Consider the following 24,689-nt stretch of genomic DNA (forward strand, 5'->3'; position numbering starts at 1 on the left):
AAAAGGTTTCAGTGTCGATCATTCGGATCATAGTCATTAACCTCCAAGGTTGCGAATGTCCGCAGCTTGCGTTTGTCGTCGTCGTCAACTAGAGTCGAAAACATAGAAAGACATGACTGGTGTTAATCGTAAGGAGCGGTTCGGGATTTGTGTGATCTCTTTCGAAACTGTTTCTCGAACTTCCACCTAATATAGTTGTTGTTTTTCTTTCTCCATCTGGAAAACAAATACACTCACTCGCAAGCCTTGTCACCTCGGTATTCATCTCTTTTTTTTTTCCTTTTTTTTTTTTTTCGCCCAATTTTCATTAGTATTATTTCAAATCACAAGTATTGACATGACAAGCATGTCAGCGCCTGGAACACATTCCCAGCGTGTCATCGACTTTTTTCAAGCACTTTAGGAGGCCCGGCAAAATCCCAGCAACAACGGGTATGATATTCGGATGAAGCTCGTCAGGATTCAAATGAGGTCGTTCCGCTCGAATCCGTCACTCAACTCGACACGGCTAAGGTCGCTTTTTACTAGGGCAAGGTGTAGGGGCGGCGTCACGGTGGTGGAGAATCTCTGGAATAGGTGTAAACTGTGAATTTATTCGGCTTAGAGGGGGGGGCTTCTGCACAGATGCGAATTTCCTTCATTATAGGTATACTTAGACTAGACACTTCTACTAACTAGCGAGCCTAGTGATAATCATCAAAATGTTATCCATATGTCGAGACAGACCAGGAGAGAATGAGGAGAAGAAAAAAGAAAAAAGAAAAAAAAAAAAAAAAAAAAAAAAAAAAAAAAAAAAAAAAAAACCATGCACAGCTACAAAATAGGCACTGGCTGTATGACGAAGCATTGATTCAAAACAGATGCAGCCAATGAGTTTGCATCCAAAGAGCCGCTGGCGATGGATGAATAACAGACTTGGCAGGGGTAAGGTTACATGGAAATATGCTACATAGCGATACCTTCGGGGTCGATGATACTTGGTAGTAATAACATCCCAAAAAAAGGGTTGGACACCCGTGAAAAGATTTGATCCCATGCATTTGAATATTCCTAGAAGTTGTGTGTGCATTTGTGTTTGTCTGTACATAATTACGTCACATACCGCATGCATACATAATTCGAATAGCGGGCAGGCAAATGGATCAAGTAGGTATTAAGGTTACTTCATAGATAAATTACACTCGGTCAGGAAGCGAGTCAAAAGTATGTTCGTGTCGAGTTATCAAATATTTCAAGTGCTCCTACTCAACCTTATCACTTATCTCGAGCCAAGAAAACAAACAAACAGATCTCCTCGGTAGGGATTCGAGTGCAACTGCAAAACATTGAACATATGTTACTATGGTATACACCCGAAAAGTCTTTCGTTGACAAACTCTCTACTGCCCATCCGCTCGGTTCTTTAGATTCTCGAAGCAGGGAAAAGGCTTCCAGGCAAAAGGTGAAGAAGCTAGGCCCCTGACCCACCACGGTCATGATAGTGCGAAACTTTCCAAACCGGGGTCTGATGGTTGCGGGTTACGTTGGAGCCCAAAGTACTTCGTAGCCCGTTAGTACCCTTGCAACCCAAAGTCTGAAGACAAAGACCACACGGAAAATCGCCGCCTCACCATACTCCATCCCATTTTGGTCTTGGTCGACAAGACGGGTGTGCCGGGCGCCTCGTCTGCCCCTCAGCTACCAGTGCTAAGGGTGGGGCAGGGAAATATTGCGAGCGAAACCCCATAATTGGCGGGGCAAGGTACGACCTGGTTACTTTGCCATCTCAAGCTCAAAGACACCGTACCAAAGAAAGGAATGTGAAGCCGCCAGGTCTTCAGTTACCTCTTCAGCTAGGCGAAAGGAAAAAAAAAAAAAAAAACAGTCTCCTTGTTCCAAGTCGGAGGACATTGGTTTGCCATTGCTCCGAACGCCAACAGTGCGACCCGCCTAAAAAAAAATCCCTGAATGTTGCCTCGCATACTCCGTACTTCATCAAATCGTCTTGTAACCGCCTCGCATTGCTTTCATATTTCCTCTGTTGGGGTACTTGAATTCATTAAACCATCTCGTTTGATTTTACACGTCTAAAGCGGGGGAGAAAAGAAGAAGTAAAGAAGAAAGAAAAAAAATAAAGTGAGACTGCAGCCGGATGAACTATCCCTTTGGCCACGGTACAAGTCCCAAGACAAAACCTGACCGACCAACATACGGACCTTTTGCTGAAGAGAGCAATAAATCCAAACAAACCGGTCCTTCGCTCGCTTGAATCGGATCTGGGATTTCCGAATCTGAGCGAGCGCGTGTTGAGACCATAACTTTTCGAGGCGCCGTGCCCGCTGTACTGCGTGACGTGCGCGCTGCCAGCTGCCCTCTATTGTTCCCTGCAACCAAGCAACTGGAAAGGTCCCCACCAAGTCCTACCTAGGTACTCTACTCCTCAAGGGGCAAGGGCCGTGCCGTCGGTTGGACTTAACACGACTTTGCTCTCCCATCTAACCACACCGCCGCCCCTCCTCTCTTCTCCCAAGGCGACGGACCTTGGGTTACCTTAGTCGCAGGCGTCCCTTCAACCTCAATCTCGGCCACCTTTATCAAACCCGATTTGCCAGCGAGAACGCCCTATTCTCGCATCTGCTCGCTTCGTAGCGTCGTCGCCAGAACAGCTCTTCTGGCCACATTTTTTTTTTTCTACACATGGTTTTACCAGCGGTTTGTCATCGGCGTCTCGGCTTCACATGAATCGCCTAGCGGCTCGCAACGCTCGTCCTTGTGATAATTGATGCAACTCGATACAACCGCCGTCAGCAAACCCATCAAACCGCCTCAGATCCCCTCGTTCTCCTTTTTACACCCCGGGTGGACGAATAGCGACCACGCGCGACTTCTCTTCCAGCGCACTGCGCAACTCGCCGCGCCTCATTGGGTATGTGGGATCAAATCATGCTTTCACGCGCTTCACTTCTTTGGGCTTTCAGATTTGGCCCATGCTGACATTGTACTTGCTGTGTATCACAGGCTCGACTGCCCTTCACTGCGATCGTCGTGTTAACTTGTCAATAACAGCGTAACATTTTGTATTTCTGCCTTTTTAATCACAGGACAAAATGGCGTCGCAAAACAAGTACGTACACCTAAATCCTGCCCCGCTCAGCCAAAGTGGTCGATATTGGCACCGCAGGCTATGGCTTGAATGAAATTGCCACATTACGATATTCCTCCCACAACTCTAGGGTAGCTCCCTCGCCCCTTGTTTTCGACCGGTGTAGACACCGGACCCTTCAGACACGCGCTCCAGCAAGTCGTTTTGAATACCTCACCCGCCTCGCCTACGCCACCTTACTGACAAGTGTCTAGCATGTATTCGTCGGGTCAGTTCATGAACCCCGGACCTGCACCACGACCGCCGACAGATAGACCGCGATTGAACCTCACGCCTAGTCAAAATCTACCTGGCAACATGGCCAACATGAGTTTGAACTCGCCCGGAATGGGTAGGGGCCAGTTCGGCGGCGGTTCGAGTGTCTACGGCGGGTCGACCATATCACTACCACTGAGTCGAGCTGCATCCAACACAGACGGCTTGGGCGGGGTTGCCGTCATCAAAGAAGGTTGGGCGCAAGTCAAAGAAAGCAAAAACTTTATCAACCCGTGGAAGCAGAAGTATCTCATCCTGCGAAAGGAGGCCCTTGATTTTCACAAACAAGAGGGGAGCAAATCATCGTATACACTCTACCTCAAGGATGTGATCAATGTTGGTCGTGTAGAAGCAGCAGGCACAATTTTCGAGGTCAAACGTCAGTCCAATGGCACATCAACGAGTCCCGGCGAGGATGATGGGACCGTCAGGACGCTGCAGATCAAGGTCAAGAGCGACGATGATCTGTACGAGTGGATAGACTTCATTTACGCGCGGTGCCCTGGTATGGGAGGAGTGAGCAACCCGACAAACTTTTCCCATGCAGTGCATGTCGGATTCGACCCTCAGACTGGCGAGTTTGTTGGCCTGCCGCCAGAGTGGTCCAAGCTGTTGAACTCCTCCGCCATCACCAAGGAAGATTACGAGAGGAATCCCCAAGCCGTATTCGAAGTTCTAGATTTCTACTCAGACCTCACCAAGCGTAATGATAACCCCGCTCAGTACTCGAGTCTGACCCCGACGCCCCCAGCTGGGGCCATGCCGAACAAGCAACTAGGCTACAGTACCGGAGCGAACGTTGCTCCCCCGAGGCAGATGCAACAACAGCAGCAGCCTATGCAGCGCACTAACAACTATCCAAACATGTCTGGTGGTGGGTTACCGGCCAATCCATCTGGTGCCCGTGGGCCTTCCCCACCCGATTCCCAGCAGCAGCAAAGGCAGCAGATGCAGAACATGTCTTCTAATTATGTCAATCAAGGCGACCCCAACCGCGACGCGGAACGGCAGAGACAGGCCGAGGCCGCCCAGCGACAGCGCATGATGGAAATCGAGGAGCAGAACCGTCGCGATCTCGAGGCCTACAATGCTTCTATTCCGCAGACGAAGAAGCCGCTAGCACAGCAAGAGATTGGCGGATACGGCGGACCGCCGTCCTCATCTACGGGCCGCTTCAACCCAAACAGGGCACCACCTCCTGCGCCCAAGTCTACAGCTCAACAATCCAACCTCCAGGCGCAGCGTCCTGCTCCACGAGCCCCGAATGCCGCCGGGGGTCCACGACCCGGAATTTCTCAACAAGGCAGCTCACAAAACGTGAGGGATCCTGCATCACAGCAACAACAGCGTGCTCCACCTCGCAACGACCAGTCGCCGAATGCGCAGCGGTATCCCAACGGTGGGCCGGCCCCCCAGCCTCGTACCAACGGCCAATCTCAGAACCAGCAGCCATCTCGCTTGCCTGCGCCTGTTAAGCCTCTCAATGTCGCGCCCAAGCCTGCAGCGCAATCCGATGCAGTCAGGGCGGCTGAGGCTGCGTTGACTGCGAAGCCGCCCGCGCAGGAGCGGCAGAAGGATGTGCGCATGTCAACCATGTCGGAAACCGAGGTTATGGCTAAGCTCAAAGAGGCCGTGTCAAAGGACGATCCGAACTTGTCGTACTCGAAGCAAAAGAAGATCGGTCAAGGAGCTTCTGGTTCAGTCTATGTTGCCAAGGTTAAGGAGACGGCAGTCTCTCCTATTGCTCGTGAGCTTCTTCGCGAGCAAGGCTCTAGGGCTCAGGTCGCGATCAAGCAAATGGACCTGGCTCATCAGCCCCGTAAGGAACTCATTGTCAACGAAATCATGGTGATGAAGGACAGCACACACCGTAATATTGTCAACTATCTCGACTCATTCTTACGAAACAACTACACCGAGCTGTGGGTGGTTATGGAGTACATGGAGGGTGGCGCTTTAACCGATGTGATTGACAACAACCCTGTTATCACTGAGGAGCAAATCTCTACCATTTGCCTCGAGGTACGTACTGCTGCAGAATATTTGGGAGAGAAGTGTTAGTGCAAATGACGGGAAATGCTGACAATATTATGATTATAGACCTGCCAGGGACTGCAGCACCTGCACTCGCAGAGCATCATCCACCGTGATATCAAGAGTGATAACGTGCTTCTGGACGCCAGGGGTAACGTCAAAATTAGTAAGGGCGAGATCCAATCCTGTTTCAGAATGAACAGCGCTGACCTGAATCTCCAGCCGATTTTGGATTCTGTGCAAAGCTCACCGAGTCCAAGTCGAAGCGAGCCACCATGGTTGGAACTCCTTACTGGATGGCGCCCGAGGTCGTCAAGCAGAAGGAGTACGGTCCCAAGGTTGATATTTGGTCGCTGGGTATCATGGCGATTGAGATGATCGAATCCGAGCCTCCTTACTTGAATGAGGAGCCGCTCAAGGCGCTGTATCTGATTGCTACTAACGGGACACCTCGCCTCAAGAACCCGGCCAAGCTGAGCAAAGAGCTGAAGGCTTTCCTGTCTGTCTGCCTCTGTGTCGATGTCAAGAGCCGAGCATCTGCCAAGGAACTTCTTGAACATGATTTCTTGAAGCATGGTTGCCCTCTGGGTAGCTTGTCTGACCTCCTCGCCTTCAAGAAGCACGCCAAATAAAGCCCCCGGTAATACTTTACGGCAACCACAGGGAATGGAAGCAACACACCAGTTTCCCTAATCCTCGCTTTACGCGTGGACAAACTACATTTACAATCCACAAATCCGAATCCCTTGGTCCTTCAGATGGGACTCGGCCGCTCTTTGTGTCGACTAAGGCATATGCAGCGAACATACTGGAGATTGGCGTTCTTCGCATTCGGGCGTTTGGCTGGGAAAAGAGGCTAATTGCTTTCCTTCACATCTCGCTTCCATACTCATGGCACCGAGCCCGAGTGCTCAATCCTGAACACCGCTTGCCTGAAATGATAATGGCCCATGTTGTTGTATCACTGGCTAGGGCTCACGCTAACCATGTCCAACCCATCTTTTCACTCCTAGCAATCTTTTTCTCTGCTAGGTTGAGATGGATTGGAAAAAAAAAAACAATGTCACAATTTCACAATGTGCCATGTCAAGCAAAGTTCGTTACTATACCATCAACTTTTTCAACCTTTGTTCTGGTCACTTTTCTTGGCTTTGCATACATGGGGATGCTGCGTTCTCTCTGTTTCTTCTTCCTCTGTGTCGTGGCCTTTTTTTAGGTGGGCGGGCTCTTTTGTTTATGCGGATATATCTATCTATCAAAGTTTCTCTGCATGATGTTTCCTATGGGATGGATCCATTTTGGCGTGTTCATTACTATTACTATATTAGAGCAAACTAAGCCCAAATACAACTTGGCTTTTCGTGTAAGCCTTGAATGAGATATCAAGTAGCGTGCTTGAGGCCTTCCTTTGGAAGTCGGGGCGTGTTTGGCCTAGCCATTTCAGGTGATATTTTTGATGCCTCACGAACTGCATTGTAAATGATCGGTGTCAAGTCAACCAAGGCAAGAAGTTTTACAAGTAGATCAGTTTGACCAACCAAAAGAAATATGAACTCATGTAATTGTCAGTGAGTCACTTACGCCTCGGTCATTGAATAAAGTCTATCAAGTATGACACGCAAGAGAAGACGTAAAGAGGTCGAGAAACATGAAGCTTATTCATGTTATTATGAGGTTTTGTATAAATTGTTATAACTTCTATCGGAATAAAAATGGCGTCGGAACGCAATCTTTGTACAGGAAGTACCGGTAGCGACTCTGATCGACCAGGCTTAGGTCAAAAAGGTACCTTTAGTCTTCGCCAAAAGGCAAAGTCGCAACCGGCAATTCACCCACAGAGCACCCCACCCATGTTTCTCCACCAACCTAGTGCTCAATAAGGAGGAGTTGGCAGCAGGCTAAGTGGCTGGCAGTTGGTTGGACCCAACCCGAGAAAAGCCAAGGAAAGCCCGTCACCCACCCTGAACCCCACTCGTTGGGTTGATCGCGCATAAAAGCTTGGAGGGAGAAAAAAAAGAGAGAAACAATAAAAAAAAGTTAAGCTTTATTTTTAGGCAAAGGCAACTCGTGCCGAGTTGATTCAAGGGCGAAGTTCTGGAAATTCATGATCTTACTCTTCAATTTTCCGTGTGCATATCGGTTAGAAGAAAAGAAAAAAAGGAGGGGGCTGGAAACAAGCGTTCATAGGCTTTTGACGGGATATGAAGGGGAAGGTGAAATGTTTCAGCATTGTGATGTGGCACTTGATTGAAAAGGAGCCGCTTGGATCTTATTTGTCAATTTACTTGCCCTATTTTTCCGAAGTGGGAATGGGAAGAGAATGGGCGTACTACTAGTATTTTAATGCTAGCCTTTTTTTCTAAGCGTCAGCTCTATTAGCTGTCAATGTATCAAGGTAATTTTTTTCCTGATTGAGCCTCTTCACACAATGTCAGTTTGTGTGGGGATCTCGAAACGACCCTGCCAAGCTAGGTACTTTGTAGCACCTGGTGACACTTGTGCTGCATCCAGTACAGTACTTGAGTCTGCTGGTTACTTGGACTGAATTACTATAAGATCTCTTGCAGAGTATTAACCTGTGTTTCATGGACAATCGACCTATACAAAATTTAATACAAGGAAACTAGTACTGTAAAATAATCTCATAGAGCTAAGGGGAAAAGTATAAAAAAAAAATTAAAAAAAAAACAACAGACCTGTGTGTCTGTCTGCATTCATAAGTACAGTTCCTTAGGCAGGTATCAATGCTTCTTTTCATAGTACGGTTGTCGTTGGCAAGGTCCCTGCTATGTCTGACGAGGAAATCGTTTTATTTGACACGCGTAGCTATCCAGTTTGGCAGACGGTGCCGTGCATTGAACATGGACTTGTGGGGACGCACAGACGTGGAGCAAGGGGACAGGGACGGACGAGCGTTGAGAAACACAACTATGGTATGCGGTAACCTTGAGGAGCTTTGTCGTGGGGAGAAAACACAGACCAGGCTAAACGCTTACTAGAACTAGTCGACATTACCCTACCTAACCGCCGAACATCATGTCAGGCACGCCATACAGTAGTCAGAGGGCATTGAACTCCAAATAATATGTCAATGCATGCTCTCAATGCTTTCACGTTAAAATTTTTTGGAGAAAGCACCACAACAGCCCCACCTCGACTATTTTATTTAAGACAGTTTAGGTACCTAGAATACAGGTAGAGGTACCTTGCCTAGGTAGGTAGGTAGGTAGGTAGGTAGGCACGTACCTAGAACTACACATATTTGCAATGCAAAGCAGCAAGTGTCAAAACTCCCGTTTTCCTACTTTATTCATGTTACAACAACTTGGCTACCTAGGTGGGCTAGAATTTTATATCGACAAGCAATACATAATAATGCACAATTACCCCACCATTGCAGTGCGCAATACTGTAGCCCATGTAGGGCGGCACGTAGTAGGTGTGTAGGTAGGTACCTACCTAGGTGAATAGGGATTGTAGGTACCTACCTACGCAGTGAAGCAGCAGGCATCCGAATGACGCGCACCCTTTATTGCCTGCAACCGGCAAGCCAGCCGAGGAAACAAGTCAAGGTAGGGTAGTTATTCAACGTCGATTGAGGTAAACCTCAGTTCTAGTCTAGTAGCAACCCCGTCAATCTAGGTCGTTACCAAAGAATTAATTAAAGATTTGTCTTCCGCCATGGCCACAACGGCGAACGATCGCGGGATTTATTACAATGACAAGGGCAAGAAGACCTTTGTGCCTCTCGAGAACAACCCTGAGGTCTTCAACGACCTCGTCCATCGCTTGGGACTCTCTTCCGAGCTCGGCTTCTACGATGTTTATTCCATCGACGAGCCAGATATGCTCGCATTTGTCCCCCGACCAGTCCATGCCTTGATATTCATCTCCCCTGCCCCCGTCTACTACCGCGTCAGAGAGCATGACGGCAGTGGAGATATCACATACGACAAGGCCGGCGATCAGGAACCCGTCATGTGGTTCGAGCAGACCATTGGCAATGCATGCGGGCTTTACTCGCTCATCCACGCCGTCGCGAACGGAAGTGCTAGGCAATACATCAAACAGGACTCACTGATCGATAAGCTTTTGGCTGAAGCCTTGCCGTTGAAGCGTGCCCAGCGCGCCGATGTCCTATACAACTCCAAAGAACTCGAGGAGGCGCACATGTCCTGTGCGGTTGGCGGGGACTCCACTGTGCCGCAAGCTGACGAGCCTGTGGGTTACCACTTTATCACTTTTGCCAAGGGCAATGATGGTCACCTGTGGGAACTGGAGGGCGACTGGGATCCTATCGATCGTGGCGTTCTGGACGACTCCGAAGATATGCTGAGTGAGAAGGCGCTGGAGCTGGGGATTCGGAAGTTTGTGCGCGAGTGTCAAGCCACCGGGGTGAGTGGATTTTCCAAGCACGAACGTTGGCTGTTGAGGACACATGAGCTAACCCTCTGCTTCTTACCGCAAGATTATCGAGTTTTCCATCATTGCTTTGGCAACACGCCCAGAGTGAGAGGATGACTAGAGGACGGTCATTGGCAAAAGTGGTATTTATGGCAGCCGAGGCAAATCTGGCATGGTGATAATAAGAGGTTATGTTATAAAATGGTAAGGCATAGCAGGTTATGCGATGACTCGTTTGTTCGAAAGAACGTATTAACGAGTGTTAGTTATTCGAATCGAGGCACGCAGCGCCATGCTATTTGTAGCGTTTATGCTATGGACTTTCAGAACGAGCTGTCGTACTTTAAGTTCTCCTCTGTGTTGTTTTCCGTAAGGCAGATGTGGTCAAGTAAGTACCTGCATGTATCCAATTCACCGGTTCCGCGTCTGTGGGGATTTGTTGGTTTTGTGCTTGTTTTACAGCGGATATTTCAATATCTTTTTGCCCCCGAAAAGGTAAATCTAGAACGAGTCCCTCTACCATGGACAAGGAAACGAAGTGGGGGCACTGACCAGCCTTTCCCCTTGTTTTTCTTTTACGGAGTAACTTCAAAGTTTTCTTGGTCTCGTTTTATTTTTATCATCACTATTATGGCCTTCACCGAAGAAAAAAAACAAAAGTCAAACCGCCCCCCGCAGTCCTTGGGGGGAGAAATACTCCGATTAGTCTATGCTCCCCTGTAACCAGGACTCGTCAGCAGTGTCTTTGTTCGGTTATCGGCAAAATCCGGCAGCCGGGCAAGAGTTGATCCAAATAAAGATATCGAAATTTCCAAAGACTGGCATATCCTAGGTGGCGAGGCTTGTAAACCCTGCGTGGGCTGTCCAAGGTTGTTAAGGGTGGCGTATGCGTGCTTGCTCATTCCTCCCTAGGTACTCCGTAAGTCGCGGCGCTGCTTTTTTATTTTATTTTATTTCATCGGGTAAACCTGCGCTGTCAGTTTGATGCTTGTGTTTGGATTGTGCTGATCTGTTCAACGGCTGAGAAGAGGCGCAAGGCTGCGAGTAGGTCTAGATTTGGATTGGACCCTGGCTATCCGCATGGCACAGAAGCTGAAGTGAGATCAGGAGAGGACTCGGAACAACAAAAAAATAGGATGAATGAAAATCCAGTATCAAAAATCTTGACTCTTACTCGAATCTGACTATGATCCTCCACTTGACAGAGAAAAAGAAGAAGAAGCAATGCTCCTTGCTAAGTTGCGACACTAGTCGTAAGGGCTAGTCAGCAGACAGGAACATGTTCTTCGTTGGCGGTAGCATAATATGTATCGCAAGCAAATGTCCATATGCTCTCTGACTCGTCCCTGATGGAACGGTTTTTTGAAAAGCCGGCAACAAAGCATCTGAGTTGCGCCCTCGTGGCCAATTAAGTTTGCTGTCAGTCCAAGCATCGTGCAATCCCTCGGGATGTGATATGATTTTTAAAAAAGAAAAAAAAAAACCACTTCAAGGCCTGGCAAGGTACCTAAGCTCAGAATGATACTCCAGACAAACACTTCACATTACCTAAAGTATCAGCGACGCAATCGCTTCGTTTTATGAGAAAAGACTACCAGGAATGGACATATTCAAGGCGGGGCAGGCATTATCAATAACGTCGGTTGGATCGACATATAATTATAGCTAAGGTGCATGCCATGAATTGCATTTACAAATTACATATATATAGGTACAGTAACGAACTACGAAAATGATGTCTGGACAGATGTTTTGGCAGACGGGTAGGTCGACGGCTGGGTAACGATGAACAGACAACGGATATTGCAAACGCAAAAATTGGACGGTAGGCCGGGTATTAGGCAAGGGAGAAAAAGAAGAGAGAAAAAAAAACCCCCCAAAAAAAACCACATTTAGCAAAGAGCAGCCAAGCGGGTCGAAATGCTTGCCTGTCATGACACGGAATTGATCCCATCCTGTTCTATCCTATCCTATCCTATCCTACCCCATCTCATCCCATCCGCCGACCAAGCAGGAAAGAAGGCAAGCAAGCAGACCAAGCAAGTGCTGTAGACCAAGCAAGTACTGTAGACCAAGCAAGCAAGTGAGGCCAGTAGAGAGTTTGTTGTAGTCTAGAATATCATCAGGAACCGTCCTGACTGAAGCTTCGTGATGCATGCATGTGGTGTTGGGACGGGTTCCCTACCTATGCGTCGGGTCACGCTTCAAGGAGCTGGAAAAACACCCCCTCCCCTATACGGCTTGTTTCATCGTGCTTGGCTGGCCCTTCCTCAACCGCCGCCCAAAACCAAAAGATGCTCAAACTCGTACTCTCCCCTACCCCACTCTCCGTTTAAAAGTGGACCAGGGTACCCAGCTTGTCGACCTATCCGACCCCAAAGAACCCTACCTGAAGCCGTGCACAGCCAGGCGCAGCACGCAGCCCAGGCAAGGAGAAGCAAGTAAATGGTAGCAAGTGGGCTGGTTGATGGTTGAGGTCACTGAGGTATTAGAGTAGGCATTTGAGCCAACTGAATTCAATTCTGGGTACCTCACCTTACCTACCTGGAGGCCTATTAAACAAGACCTCTATAGGTACCTCTCCCTCTAATTACCTAAGTCTACAGTAGTGCGTGCTCCAGTCCACCGGCCTACCGGGCCTGTCCTGTCCTATTCCTGTTTCCTCCATCCATCCATCCATCCATCAAACCTGCCCGCACCAGCCCCCACTAAAAAAAGAAAACTGGATGAGGCCAGCCTGCCCTTTGCGCTGAGCTACAGGACACTTTGACCACCAGTCAAGTCAAGCAAGTGTCAGTCAATCCATCACTGGACACGCACGCAAAGCCTAGACACACGCAAAACGCACAGCCAGTACGGATCGGCCCCTTTACGTCGTCGCCTCACCTTTCCGGCTTTTTTCTCCATCGCATACCAAACCTCCTCCTACCACCACCACCACCACCACCATCAACTCATCCCCCTTCCTTTTCGCGGATTGCTGCATCCTATTCTCCAGGCTTTAGACCATATTGTAATGACGCCTGTATATTGACACCATTTTCACTCACCCTCCTTTAGTCTCTCTTCTTGTTGACGGCTTTCTATTTTCCCTCTTTCGCATCTCTCAATTTTGCTCCGAGAGCGGGATCCGATCGTTGCTGTGCAAATTCCTCTTTATTCCTCAGCAAACGCCCCCCATCATCCCAGGAACCGGAAACTAAGTCGGGAAGCGGTTGAATTGGTTAGTGAGCATTCCCTGCCACAGAACGACACCCAGAAAAAGCGCCCAGCACGGCAGCAATCCACGAGACAAACCAGAAATCCCTTCCCCCATCTCCTCTCTTGGTGCCCCCGTACCTATCTACCTTACTTTTTCTGTCTCAGCAAGCATCCCTCGCGTGTGAACCCCTCTCGCCAACTATCCGGATACCTATAGTTATCATCTCATAAACAAGCACCTTGCCTCATCTCGTAACATTCAAATTTGCGCTTTACCCGGGTTCTTCTTGGTGCGCATTTAATCTGACTTTATTCCAACGGCCATCAGGCATACAGCGCAATCAATTCCTTACTTCTTGGCTTGGCCAAGTCGAGCCTCTCCTAGAACGATATCGATATCGAACGACCTCTGGGTCCCTAGTACCATCTTGATAACGCTCCCGACCATCATACCCCTCGACGGACGGCCGAAAAATCGGTCCCAGTTGAGGTAATCCAGGGCCGTAAAACTCGATCATCCAACTTTGGCACTGGCGATCACACACTCCCTCACACTATACGACATCTAGACGAGCCTAATAGGCTTGACAACCGCGCGTCTTCAAGACCAATCTTATTTGTGACCTACCACACCTGATGACGACCGGGAATACATAATCGATAATGTCGACTTCTAGATCAGACCACCTGACAATCAACAACTATGCCCAGGCTGCATCGGGCCAACAGCGGTCGTCCTCGCCCACGACAAGCACGTCTCCCAATGATCCATTGGGAGCTCCCATGAGGTCACCGTTTGGGCTCTCGTCCAGCAAAATGCAGGGAATTTCACGTTCCGGCAATGGTTCTCCCTCGCACGACTTGGGTGCCTCCAGCAGGTTATACAAAAGGTATGTTCGGGTCTCCCACTCACTGCTAAAAAAAACCCTATTGTTGTGCATGTCAAAAAAAGACGAACCAGGTCTGATGGTATGATTAGTCGCGCCCGCGAGCTTCAGCAGCAGGAAGGAATGAGTGGCTTGCCTAACCCTTGGGGTGGACCTCCCACCAGTGGCAACTCCACGCCCCTTCGTGAGAACATACCCGAATCCCCAACAGATGGTTTCCCGGACTTTGCACAGCTTCCGACTTCAGACAGCCTCCCCCAACCGAGGCGAGCCCGCGCCGGGACCTTGCCCTCAAGGTTCTCCCCCGGTGGTGCCAGCAACGGCCTGCTGAACATTCCATCCTTGGCTGCTAAGACCTCAAGGCCAACCCCTACCCAGAGCCCCTTTAACAAGACTCCCTCACCAGGCCTGGAGCCCTCGGAGCCACAGCCTAGTTCTTCTACTCTTCTTTCCAGATTGCGTGCAGGATCAATGCCACAACGCAGCCCGTTTGCACCCCAAATCCCGGGGACAAGCTCACCTTTCGGCCCGTCCATATTCACTAGCTGGAACCCGACCGGCACTGGCCGTGAACGTGGTGCGACCCTGGCTAGCATCGCAAGCATTGGTTCTAATGGCCCGGATTCGCCTGCCCAATCCGCATTTTCTGCAGGTGGCGCAGGTGAGAACGATGTCCACATGCGCACCCTTGATTACCTAGGTCTGGCAGAGACCACGCCGCAGCCATCTAGGGCACAACTTGCCACGCCATATATCCCAACCTTGGCAGACTTCACCAAACAGGCAAACCGATTTCGATCTTACTCTGTCAATAACAAGGATAAATATGCCGACGAGGAGGAGGATGAATTTGACCCCGATGAGCTCGCGGCCTACGAGGCCCGCCTGGTTGCTGCCCAGCTCCAAGATCAGCTTGCGGCGACCAACGCTGCGATCCACAACCACAATCTTGCCGTACAGCAGGCGTTTGCAAGCCAGGCTGCCGTCTCGCGGCCTCGCGCTAGAACTGCAGGCGTCCTGGATGCTCCATCACGCATTATGCGGGGCTTCTATCCGACCCCGTCGCGTCTTGATAATGCTATGAGTGCAGCAGACATTAGGCTCGCCGACGACAAGGACTTCGACGAGCTACCATCGGCCGTTGCTGCCCTCACTCTAGGAAGATCCAGCAGCACGAACAACGGTCTTCTCGGCGTGGAAGAGCAGGGTCTTGAAGGTCCTACGAGTGCTCTCTGGCTGGGTAGCATTCCTACTTCTACGACGACTTCGACACTGACTGAGATGTTCAAATCATACGGACCAATTCTGTCTGCTAGAGTCCTTACCCACAAGAACTGCGGCTTTGTCAACTTTGAGCGTATCGACAGCGCAATCTCGGCCAAGTCTGGTATGAACGGCAAGGAGATCTTTCCTGGAGCGGGCCCCATCCGCATCAACTTTGCCAAGCCCCCTTCGGCTTCCAACACCCCCGGTCATGACGGCGCCTTCCCTTCCCCGAGCCCCGATCCGTTTGCCAAGGGACAAGAAGGAGCACAAGCCGGAAAGGCAGGTGGTGCAGGTAGCGACTCTTCAGCACCGCAACCTGGAAACGTGACTCCAACGGTGCCACCCCTGCGGGAGATGGCCTCTGATATTGCAGCCATTGTACAGCAGTTCGGTGCTACTGATGAAGACACGTTCCGCATCTCACACAGCGTGCAGAGAGCTACCCAGTTCACCAACTTTGCCGACGAGATCCCTCCGATCAAGGAGCCTGGCCACACACGTGTCCATGATGCACCCAAGCTACGTGATATTCGCAAGAGGATTGACAACCAAAGCTTGTCGAACGCCGAGATCGAGAGCATCGCTGTTGACATGCTACCTGAGATTGCTGAGCTGTCATCGGACTACCTTGGTAATACTGTTGTCCAGAAATTGTTTGAGCACTGCAACGATGAGCTGCGGGACGCCATGCTCGGCGAGATCGCACCCCATATGGCTGAGATTGGTGTCCACAAGAATGGCACCTGGGCCGCACAGAAGATCATTGACGTGTGTAAGACACCGAAGCAGATGATGATGATTGTGGACCACATTCGACCTTACACAGTGCCGCTCTTTTTGGACCAGTATGGAAACTATGTTCTACAGGGATGCCTTAAGTTTGGAGCCCCGTACAATGACTTCATCTTCGAGACTATGCTTAGCAAGATGTGGGAGATCTCGCAGGGCCGTTACGGTGCTCGCGCCATGCGGGCTTGCCTGGAAAGCCACCACGCGACCAAAGATCAACAACGAATGCTGGCGGCCACGATTGCCCTCCACAGCGTGCAGTTGGCCACGAACGCTAATGGTGCTCTGCTCCTGACATGGTTCCTGGACACATGCACGTTCCCTCAACGGCGCACTGTTCTCTCCCCGCAGCTGATCCCTTACCTTGTCCACCTCTGCACGCACAAGGTTGCATATCTTACAGTGCTCAAGGTTATCAACCAGAAGACTGAAGCCGACGCTAGGGACACGATTCTCAAGGCGCTCTTCTTCACAAAGAACGATCAAGTCTTGGAAGCCATCCTCTCGGACCATGCTTGCGGTGCTACCTTGATTTTCAAGGTCCTCACCACCCCATTCTTTGATGAGAACATCCGGAACCAGGTTGTTGAAAATGTCAAGAACGTCCTCGTCCGAATCAAAGCGCAGCCGTCGCAGGGCTACAAGCGTCTTATGGATGAGGTTGGCCTGTCCACTCGCAACGGAGGTGTTTCGCGGGACCACAGCTCAAACAACGACCGCCCACGTCCCGGATCCAGGCAGGCTAGCATGAATTCGCACCACCGCGAGCAGCAGCAGCAGTCCCAGGCCCAGCAGAAACAACAGTCGCCGGCGCAGACCCAAGTCCAGCAGCAAGCTCAACAGACCCAGACTCCGCCCCAATATGGCGGGTCAAGCCAGTTCTTCAACCCGCTAAACTCCACTTCTGGCGGGCAGGGTTTCGAGTCAGGCTTTGGCATGGCTAGGAGCGACAGTGTCGAGCCGAACCTTCCGCAGCAGTTCCCTGCCTACGGAGCGCAGTCCCAGATGTTCCCTGGTGCCAATGGGCCGATGGGCAGCGCGGTGAACCTGCAGCAGTTGCAGTACCAGCAGAACCTGTTGTCCCGGGCCACTCCGCCGATGGGCAGCTACTTCCCTTCTATGCAGGGCGGTTACCCAGGCTTCCCCAACCCTGCTCCCTCGATGGACCAGTTCCGCAGTCAAGGTCTGGCCAACGGCAGCCCTATTCAACCACCCAGTGCTCCCATGGCAATGCCAGGCGGCCAAATGGGTCAAGTTCCTTTCGGTGGCCCACCTGGCTTTGGAATGCCCGCTGGTGCCGGTGCGATGCCTGACGGGTTTGCGTACGGAGGCATGCAAAATGTGACGTACATGCAACAGGGTCAGGTCAACAACGCAAGGCGCGGACGTGTAAGCTCACAGAACCTGACCCATGATCGTTTGCAGTGAGCAAAGGAACCAGAAGACTGACAAGCCTGCTCGTCATGTTTTATAGCAGCGATGATGGTCGACGTCTTGAAATTTTTGAAAAAGCATACAACTACGTAGCTGGCCTCGACCGGATCGGAAGAAGGCACGGGATTCGAGACCACCTCCAGCTGCTTTGATGAGGCATCGATAGGGCGTTCTGGGGCGTACAGATTCTAGCTACAACCGGCTCGCAAGACGAGCTGGAAATGTCGCAAGTTCAATCTTTTCTTTGTTTCCTTCTCCTTTTTTCTTCTTCTTTCATTTACCTCATCTTCTGGGTGTACAACATGTGTAGAGATTCTTTTTTCTGCCGGCACTCAGTTTCGTTCTTTATATTCATCTTCTTTAACGTATTTAGAGAGCTGCATGGGTGAAAAAAAAAGAGAGAGATAACCAGAGTACAAAACAAACATCTACGCACTTATACGGTCAAGCAGCAAGGAGGGAGGGGGACAACTAGGGGGATGGAATACGGAGGCTTATCATATTTTTGCTTTCTTGCTACTTGTGTTTCTGTTACTGGACCAGTTGTTATAGCGATGCCCGTCCTACCGTTGTCATCGTTGCGTTTGTGATTAAGGATCGAGGTTGGGTGGACGAGTTCGAACGACAACTATCTGGCGACAAGTTACGGAAACGATAGAGTGGATGTATGTACAAGTGCTGGACGCTCTATGAAAATGTTTAAACACATATTAAACTTGGCTCAAATCGTCAACGAGGCGGGTTCTATTTTTGGTGTTTGGTTGGTTTGATGACAGGTTTTTCAAATGTTTCGTGTTTTAGTGTTTTGTTTACTTTGGTGTTTTGTGTTCCCCTCAGCCAGAACTAAGAGGCCTGTCTGTACAGCGCCGAGTCTTGGGGTTTCACGAGTGGTCACGGTGCCCAACCTCCTCATTGCATCAGCATCCTTAAGAGTCACGTTTGTGGGTAAAGTACCCGCTGTACCGTACCGATGCCAATCATCACACAAGGGCTCATAATACTGACACGCACTCCACGAATCCTTCGTTGAGTGCTTGGGTCTGAAATTGGGGAATTTTATTCATGATCCACGTCCAGATTTCTCTGTCTCAGGCGCCAGCCACTACTCTATACCGTCACAAATCCTGCCTGTTCCACCTCGATCTCAGTTCCTCACAGAGAGGAAGGGGAAGAAAAGGTCCCCCTATGTAAATAAGTAATTTGTGGGCGGGGAAAGAAGAACAAGAAGAAGAAAAAAGAAAGTAAAAGAAAACGAACCAGGACAAAGAAATAGATAGAGAGAACCAGGACAGATACGGGGGAGGATGGATAATATACCATTTCGTTCGGGTTTGATAATCAGAAAAAGATGAGAGCCAAAGTCGAGGAAAAGATAGGAGGTTCGCTATGTAATACAGAGCTATGCAATGCGGAAACAAAGGGGAAAACAACAAGACTAGTAAAATTCAGGACCATGCCTTCCTTGTATCTGCAAGATATAGGTGGCATCGTGCATGGAAAGATATTTCAATTTTCTTTTAAAAAAGAAGAAGAACCGCATGAGGAACAAAGCGGTAGGTAGGGTGGATAGATATCTAAGTAGCCGCCGATTGCTCCCGGCTAGGCGTCTTCCTCTTCTAAGGGAAACCTGACGTGAAAAAGCTTGGTATCCAGGCCATGAAGCCTGAAATCTTTGGTAACCACTGCTCCAAAGGTGGATTGATGAAATGAAAGGATCAACTGGGTTACCGTTTTTTGAGAAAAAAGAGGGTTATCCACGGTGAAGGAGGAGGAAACCCCATATTACAATGCCCGTTCTCTATAGTTGCAGTGTGCGTGCCTCTAAGACGAGCCTTCTACTTCTTGCTAGGAGACCCAGATCGTGGTGTAGCCGCAAGAGCGGGAACGGACTTGACGGGAGTGATGAGTTCGCTGTCGTCTGATGCTGCCACCATGGGTTCGTCGGTCATGACAACATCGTCACATCCCATCGACTCCTTGATGGGGCTGTTGGTTTCTTCCAGCTCCGTGATAGGCGTCACTACAGTATTGTCCTCCTCGGCCTCAGGTGTTGACTTCTCTGTCCCTTCGGTGAGCTGAGGCACGGTGGCCGGTGGGCTCTCTCCCGTTGTCATTGACGAGGGCGGCTCCTCGTTTGCTGCAACTGGCGATGCCGGGGTGGATGCTCGTGCGGCCAACACATGTCTGATGTTGCCCGTCAACTTCTCCAGCTCTGCCAGCATTGCCTTTAAGCCGCTCTTGTCCTTGATGGCCAAGCCAGTTCCACTGGCTATTGACACAATGCTATCACGAGAAACATTGTGCAGAAGCTCATTATCTGCGCCAGAGACGAGCGCGGCGATCAACAGACCGGTCCTGTCAGCGGACGCCTCGTCGACGGCCGGCTGTGGGCAGGCGTCGGCAAGAACCTCCAAAGCGCCGCGTGTGCCTTGCAAGTCCTTGGAGGCGGTGGTATAATACGAGTTGTTTTCCTGCTCAATTCTAGCATTGCGCCTCACACTAGTGATAATAGGGGACTGGTTAGCTAATCTACAGCTCGTGACGAGAGAAACCAGGCCTACGGTTTCTCAGCCAAAGGCATGATGGCATGACCAGCAAGTACTTACGTATCAACAAAATCTTGAACGACGCCCTGGGCGGGCAGCCGACTGTCGGCACCGATGAGATCCGGACGGGGTGGTACATCATCGTATTCTCCGTCGTCGACCTCGATATATCCGTTGTTCCGTAGACCACGGCTGTAGGCAGGCCTAAAAGCGGACGCACCCTTGATGCGACGGCGCTTGTGAGCTGGTGCTAAAGTGCCCGGGAGCCTCATAAGCAGGTCATCAATGTGCGCAGGACATCTCCAAGTACGCAGCACTGGTGGGTAGGGCATCGGTGGATCCAGACAGTCGAGATGCCAGTTGAGAGTGCAGATGCTGCATGGAATTATAGTCCGTTTGTTGTCGGATGGCTTGTCGCAGGCATGGCAGACGACTGCGTTTCCATCCTGGTCCCGGACCCGGTAGAAGTCGGGTGGTTCTTCGTAGCCAGTCTTCTTTTTGGCCGCCTTGGGGACCGGCGGTGTGGACTCCTCGTACTCGCCATCAGGACCCTCATCTACACCGACGAAGTAGGTCCTGACGTCTGTGGGGAGCCGGAAAGCACTCGAGTTTTTGGCATTGAGCTCTGTCATGAGGAAGCGGAACGCTCCGGTCTGATGGACAACCGTGGCAGGTTTATGCCTGGCGATGCAGACGTTGCAGAACCACTCATCGGGTAAATTCAACCGTTGTAGAGGTGGATCTACGCATTTGAAATGGAACGCCCGTCGACACGTCTCACAGCATAGCAGCTCACCTTGGCCATTGCAAGAAGAGCAGAAGTCGTCATTTTCATCCTAAGTCATGTAGGATTCCGAGTTAGTTTGGGAGGTGTTGACAAAAGAATCAGCCGGCACAGAAGTGACAAGGCGGGATCATAAGTGGCAGCATGGCGATGTCTGCCCTCAGGGTCACGCTCCTGGGAACACAAGAGAAACAAAAAGAAGAGAAAAAAAAAACCGTGACTTCCGAAAAGAATGATAACATGAAACAAAGGAACAAAGGAAAATTCGTGTCATATCTGCTTACCAAAGAGCTGGGTGCGCCATTTGCGACCGGGCTACCACGATCTCCGCTGACCCGAGGCACTCCGGCTGACGGGCCTAACTTCTTCTTCATAGGCCTGTGTTTGTAGCTGTCAGTAAAATTTGGTTCATGAATCCATTGCTTGGGTATAAGGGAAAATCGCTCAGGGAGATGATGGCCCATGTGTCAATGCATGCATGGCCATAAAACAAAAGAGAACGGGACGGGGAACCCACGAGGTTTTGACGCGAAGGCCTGTCTTTGCCTTCTTTGCAGGTCGCGGAACCGGCGTGCTAGCCCGTGAGTTGACTGCGGAGGACGAAGCCGGTGGGTTTACAGATGACGGAAAGACGACCGATGATGGCGAAGGCTCGTCTTCAATGTCGTCGTGCGTTCGCTTGCGAGCGGACCTAGTGCTGCGTAGCGACGAATGCGCTGCCCGTGGCCGACGTAGTTTCAATGCACCCGTTGGAGTAGACAAGCCGGCGCTCGCATCGGCGTCACCATCAACCCTGAGCGGCTCCTGTTCGGGAAGCTCAGGTTCCGGCTCACGCTCGGGCTCGGGATCCGGGAGCTCAACAGATGCCGCTTCTTGATCCTGCGCCTGGTCGTCAGACCTCTGGTTGGTAAGGCCCCGGGTAAAGCTTTCGGTAATGGTGATAAAGGCGTTGGTGCGAAGCTTGGCGTCCCTGCGGAGCTTTGTCTTGGGATCATCCTCATCCAAGGCGCCAATTTTGCTGGCAAACTTGGTTTGAGATGGGGGTGGCGCAGGTGACGACGCCTTGCTAGAATTAGGATTATTGTTGTTGTTGTTGTTGTTGTTGTTGTTGTTGTTGTTGTTGCCGTTGTTGCTGCTACTGTTGGCGGTGCTTTGTCTAGTGGTTTTCCGGGTTGCAGACGGCAAAGAGTTGTTGTCCTTTGCGGCGGTTTGCTTTGTGACAGACATGCGGGAATCTGTGAACCCAGCAGCAAGTTCGGCCGACGAGTTGTGGTTGTAGCTATTGTTGTTGCTGTTACCATTGGAAGAAAGGGGTGGAGGATTCTGGCCCGAGACTTTGGGGGTGGGTGTACTGGTGGTGGTGGTGGGCGATGCATTCCCGGTCCTTCTTGATTTGCGTCGGCCCGTTGTGATTGGTTGACTCGCCACCGCCCGTGTTTTGCTGCTGGACCTGGTACTCTCGGCACGCGCCCTACCAGCCACAGAAGGAGCAGCGGGAGCCGGAGTAGCCGCACCACCACCAAAATCGGCAGCACTGGCACTTCCGGATCCAGTTGTCGCTGCAGTTTCGTCGGTTCCAAGTGATTCTTCTCTTTTCTGTAGTTTGGGCTCTGATTTTGCTGCTGCCGTTGCTGCTGCTGCTGTCGAATGCCGCCGTCCTTGGTTTCGACCTTTTCGCTTGACCTGAACCGTTGGAGACGAAATCGTTACCTGCTGCTCTTCCGTAGCCTCAAAAACATCCCCGATCACTTCATCCAGATCCGACGGTGCTGAAGATAGAGACGATATGCTGTCATTTGAAAGTGATCGCTTGTGTGACCTTGGAGTCTTGCTTGGTGTCTTGGCCATTTTACCACTCCTCTGCGGCGAACCTGTAGCTGTCACTCGGGCCCTTGTGCCCGATGGTGTCTTGAGCTTGATCTCACGGCCTCCAGTCTTCTGCTTTTTATCCTTGTGACTGTCTGCATCTTGCCCCCCAGATTCGCCTTGGGGCTCCGTATCTTGTGCTGTCGAACGAGATCGCTCTGCGGCCTTTTTGACGATCCTCAACACATCGGGCTTGACCAAATCCCTGTATGGAGCTGGTTTTGGTACGTTGGCCGATGATTGTCCATCAGAGGGCATCATCGTGCTGTACTGCTTGGACTTGTGGCCTTCCCGCTTCTTTTTGCCGATCATGTGCACAAATTCAATCAGCACATCTTCGGCCGCCGTCTGCCTGAAAACCTGGTCAAACATGTCCATCACCCGCGGGTTCCCGGCATTTTCATCAAAAAGATGGCGTATGGTCCACGCCGACAGGTAGTCTTGGTGCACGAGGGCCTCTTTGACTGCAATGTTGACGACCTCGCGGGCGCGCGTGGCGACCATGCGACTCTCTGTGGGCATTGCAGCGGTCGCAGCAGAGGTTGGCGTCTTTGAAACAATATTGCGTCCAGAGCTAGAGTCCAGAGCTGAATAACTAGGTATCGCTGATGTGCCACTGTGCAGGTGAGGCGATTGTGAGGGGCCCCCACTGCTTTTTGCGGGTGAGGTAAAGCTCTTGCGCATGCTAAATTTGGACCTCGTCAACGGCACTTCCGTCGCAGTTGACTCGTGGGGGCTCTCCTCGTTTTGCGTCGGTGAAGAAAAAGAAGGCGATTGACGGGCGACTGGAGGAGGAGTCATAGATTTGGAATCCGTAGCGCTCTCAACTCCATTCACTTCTGCATCAGCATCCAGCGTATCGTCTCGTCTCCCGTTACCCCGTTCCGTTACACCTTCTGTCTCGGACGCCGTCTCAACGGCATCTGTGGATTCATTCGGCGAGGTCGAGGTGACCTTTGGCGTCTTGGGCTCAGATGGCGGCCGCTTGTTGAACTTGATGGTTATCCTTCGACCCGACGTGGGAGTCGGCTGCTGTGGCTGCGGGTGCTGCTGCTCCTGTCCTTTCCCCTCGGCGGCAGCCGCTCGCGTGACGGCCGGCTTCGGAAGGGTCCCCAACGGAGCCATGTTCTCCAGCACACCCTGGCGTATCAGTCCTGCCTCTTGAAAGCTGGCCTTGCTTTGAACCTGCGGCTCCAACCACCGCTCCATGAAGGATTTCTTCTGCACTCCGCTCGACTTCGCGTCGGCGGCCACGTTGGCCGCCGGGCTCGCGCGAGACCGCGTCGTCCGGGCGCTCGAGGGCGGCGCCATGTTTTCGTCGTCCCGGTCGGCAGAAGAGTTTCGCAGTCGCAGGGTGATTTTTGGTTGTCGGGTGCCGCCCATGTGTCTCGCCCCTAAGGGCTGCCCAGCAGATTTTCGGTTTGCGGTTTGGCCCCAATCCTTGTCCCCTTTTTTTTTTCTTTAAAAAAAAAAAAAAGAAATCCGGCCGCGTCTGCACCTCAAGAATAAAATTAATAACTACGCCATGTTTGAAGTAGTAGGGAACAACGTACTCTATTGTTTGGAATCTCAATTCTCGGATCCGTCGAGTCCGTGCCGGCAGGTTTGGGGGATTTGACGGGGGGCGCGTTGGTCAAGGCACGGGCAAAGTTGAATGGTTGACGCGAAATGATTATGGAGGCGGCCGCCCAAGAGCCAGGGGGGACGTGGAATTCGTGAAGGGAAAAAGCGCCTGACTGGAGACAAGGCTCGCTCTGAGGGGCCGTGCTACCTACAGCACATTAACAGTAGCGGCAACCACCAAACCCAAATGCAACTCACTCACTAATTTCACTAATTAACTGCTGCACCACCTATTAATCTTTTCTTTTCCCTTGCGTTCAAGGCGGGTTTCAATTGCATGCTCTTCCGAATTCTATATCCTTCTCCTGATATCGAAGAAAACGTACCCATTTCATAACTCTTTTGCCTCATATACCTTAGTCTAGATATTGCCATGATCCTTTCATTGTCCTCCGACAGATGACAGACCTAGAAAGAACGAAAGATGACACTGAGTCGTTTCAGGGGCCGTTGCTGAC

At 50.9% G+C, this 24,689-nt stretch overlaps 4 protein-coding genes across 4 annotated transcripts; 3 read left to right on the forward strand and 1 right to left on the reverse strand.

Moving 5' to 3' along the window:
• Window positions 1-1,887: 1,887 nt before the first annotated feature.
• On the forward strand, window positions 1,888-6,798 carry PgNI_09926 (uncharacterized protein). The gene is made up of 5 exons (XM_031129907.1): window positions 1,888-2,905; window positions 2,998-3,276; window positions 3,337-5,419; window positions 5,498-5,597; window positions 5,654-6,798. Exons 3-5 carry the CDS (start codon window positions 3,338-3,340, stop codon window positions 6,061-6,063), a joined length of 2,592 nt encoding a protein of 863 aa, XP_030977576.1. The 5' UTR covers window positions 1,888-2,905; window positions 2,998-3,276; window position 3,337; the 3' UTR covers window positions 6,064-6,798.
• Window positions 6,799-8,956: 2,158 nt separating this feature from the next.
• Window positions 8,957-11,023, forward strand: PgNI_09927 (uncharacterized protein). Its single transcript, XM_031129908.1, has 4 exons — window positions 8,957-9,826; window positions 9,900-10,039; window positions 10,102-10,754; window positions 10,864-11,023. The coding sequence occupies exons 1-2, from the start codon at window positions 9,113-9,115 to the stop codon at window positions 9,942-9,944; spliced, it is 759 nt and encodes a 252-aa protein (XP_030977574.1). The 5' UTR covers window positions 8,957-9,112; the 3' UTR covers window positions 9,945-10,039; window positions 10,102-10,754; window positions 10,864-11,023.
• A 1,687-nt stretch (window positions 11,024-12,710) lies between these two features.
• PgNI_09928 (uncharacterized protein) lies at window positions 12,711-18,132 on the forward strand. The gene is made up of 3 exons (XM_031129909.1): window positions 12,711-13,058; window positions 13,365-13,926; window positions 14,016-18,132. The coding sequence occupies exons 2-3, from the start codon at window positions 13,700-13,702 to the stop codon at window positions 17,404-17,406; spliced, it is 3,618 nt and encodes a 1,205-aa protein (XP_030978374.1). The 5' UTR covers window positions 12,711-13,058; window positions 13,365-13,699; the 3' UTR covers window positions 17,407-18,132.
• Window positions 18,133-18,460: 328 nt separating this feature from the next.
• On the reverse strand, window positions 18,461-24,561 carry PgNI_09929 (uncharacterized protein; the record flags this gene model as incomplete). Its single annotated transcript, XM_031129910.1, has 6 exons — window positions 18,461-19,911; window positions 20,019-20,794; window positions 21,027-21,120; window positions 21,260-24,048; window positions 24,162-24,379; window positions 24,558-24,561. The coding sequence occupies 6 exons, from the start codon at window positions 24,559-24,561 to the stop codon at window positions 19,248-19,250; spliced, it is 4,545 nt and encodes a 1,514-aa protein (XP_030978373.1). The 3' UTR covers window positions 18,461-19,247.
• Between the last annotated feature and the right edge of the window lie 128 nt (window positions 24,562-24,689).

The sequence above is a fragment of the Pyricularia grisea genome (genome assembly GCF_004355905.1).
Source record: "Pyricularia grisea strain NI907 chromosome Unknown Pyricularia_grisea_NI907_Scaffold_7, whole genome shotgun sequence".
Taxonomy (NCBI): Eukaryota; Fungi; Ascomycota; class Sordariomycetes; order Magnaporthales; family Pyriculariaceae; genus Pyricularia; species Pyricularia grisea.

Excerpts from the sequence above, each read along its gene's own strand:
- PgNI_09926 (XM_031129907.1), top strand. The coding sequence starts at position 3,338 with ATGTATTCGTCGGGTCAGTTCATGAACCCCGGACCTGCACCACGACCG. Across the intron at positions 5,420-5,497 it reads TCTCTACCATTTGCCTCGAG|ACCTGCCAGGGACTGCAGCA; the intron begins GTACGTACTGCT and ends TTATGATTATAG. Across the intron at positions 5,598-5,653 it reads CAGGGGTAACGTCAAAATTA|CCGATTTTGGATTCTGTGCA; the intron begins GTAAGGGCGAGA and ends CTGAATCTCCAG.
- PgNI_09927 (XM_031129908.1), top strand. The coding sequence starts at position 9,113 with ATGGCCACAACGGCGAACGATCGCGGGATTTATTACAATGACAAGGGC. Across the intron at positions 9,827-9,899 it reads GCGAGTGTCAAGCCACCGGG|ATTATCGAGTTTTCCATCAT; the intron begins GTGAGTGGATTT and ends TCTTACCGCAAG.
- PgNI_09928 (XM_031129909.1), top strand. The coding sequence starts at position 13,700 with ATGTCGACTTCTAGATCAGACCACCTGACAATCAACAACTATGCCCAG. Across the intron at positions 13,927-14,015 it reads TCCAGCAGGTTATACAAAAG|TCGCGCCCGCGAGCTTCAGC; the intron begins GTATGTTCGGGT and ends TGGTATGATTAG.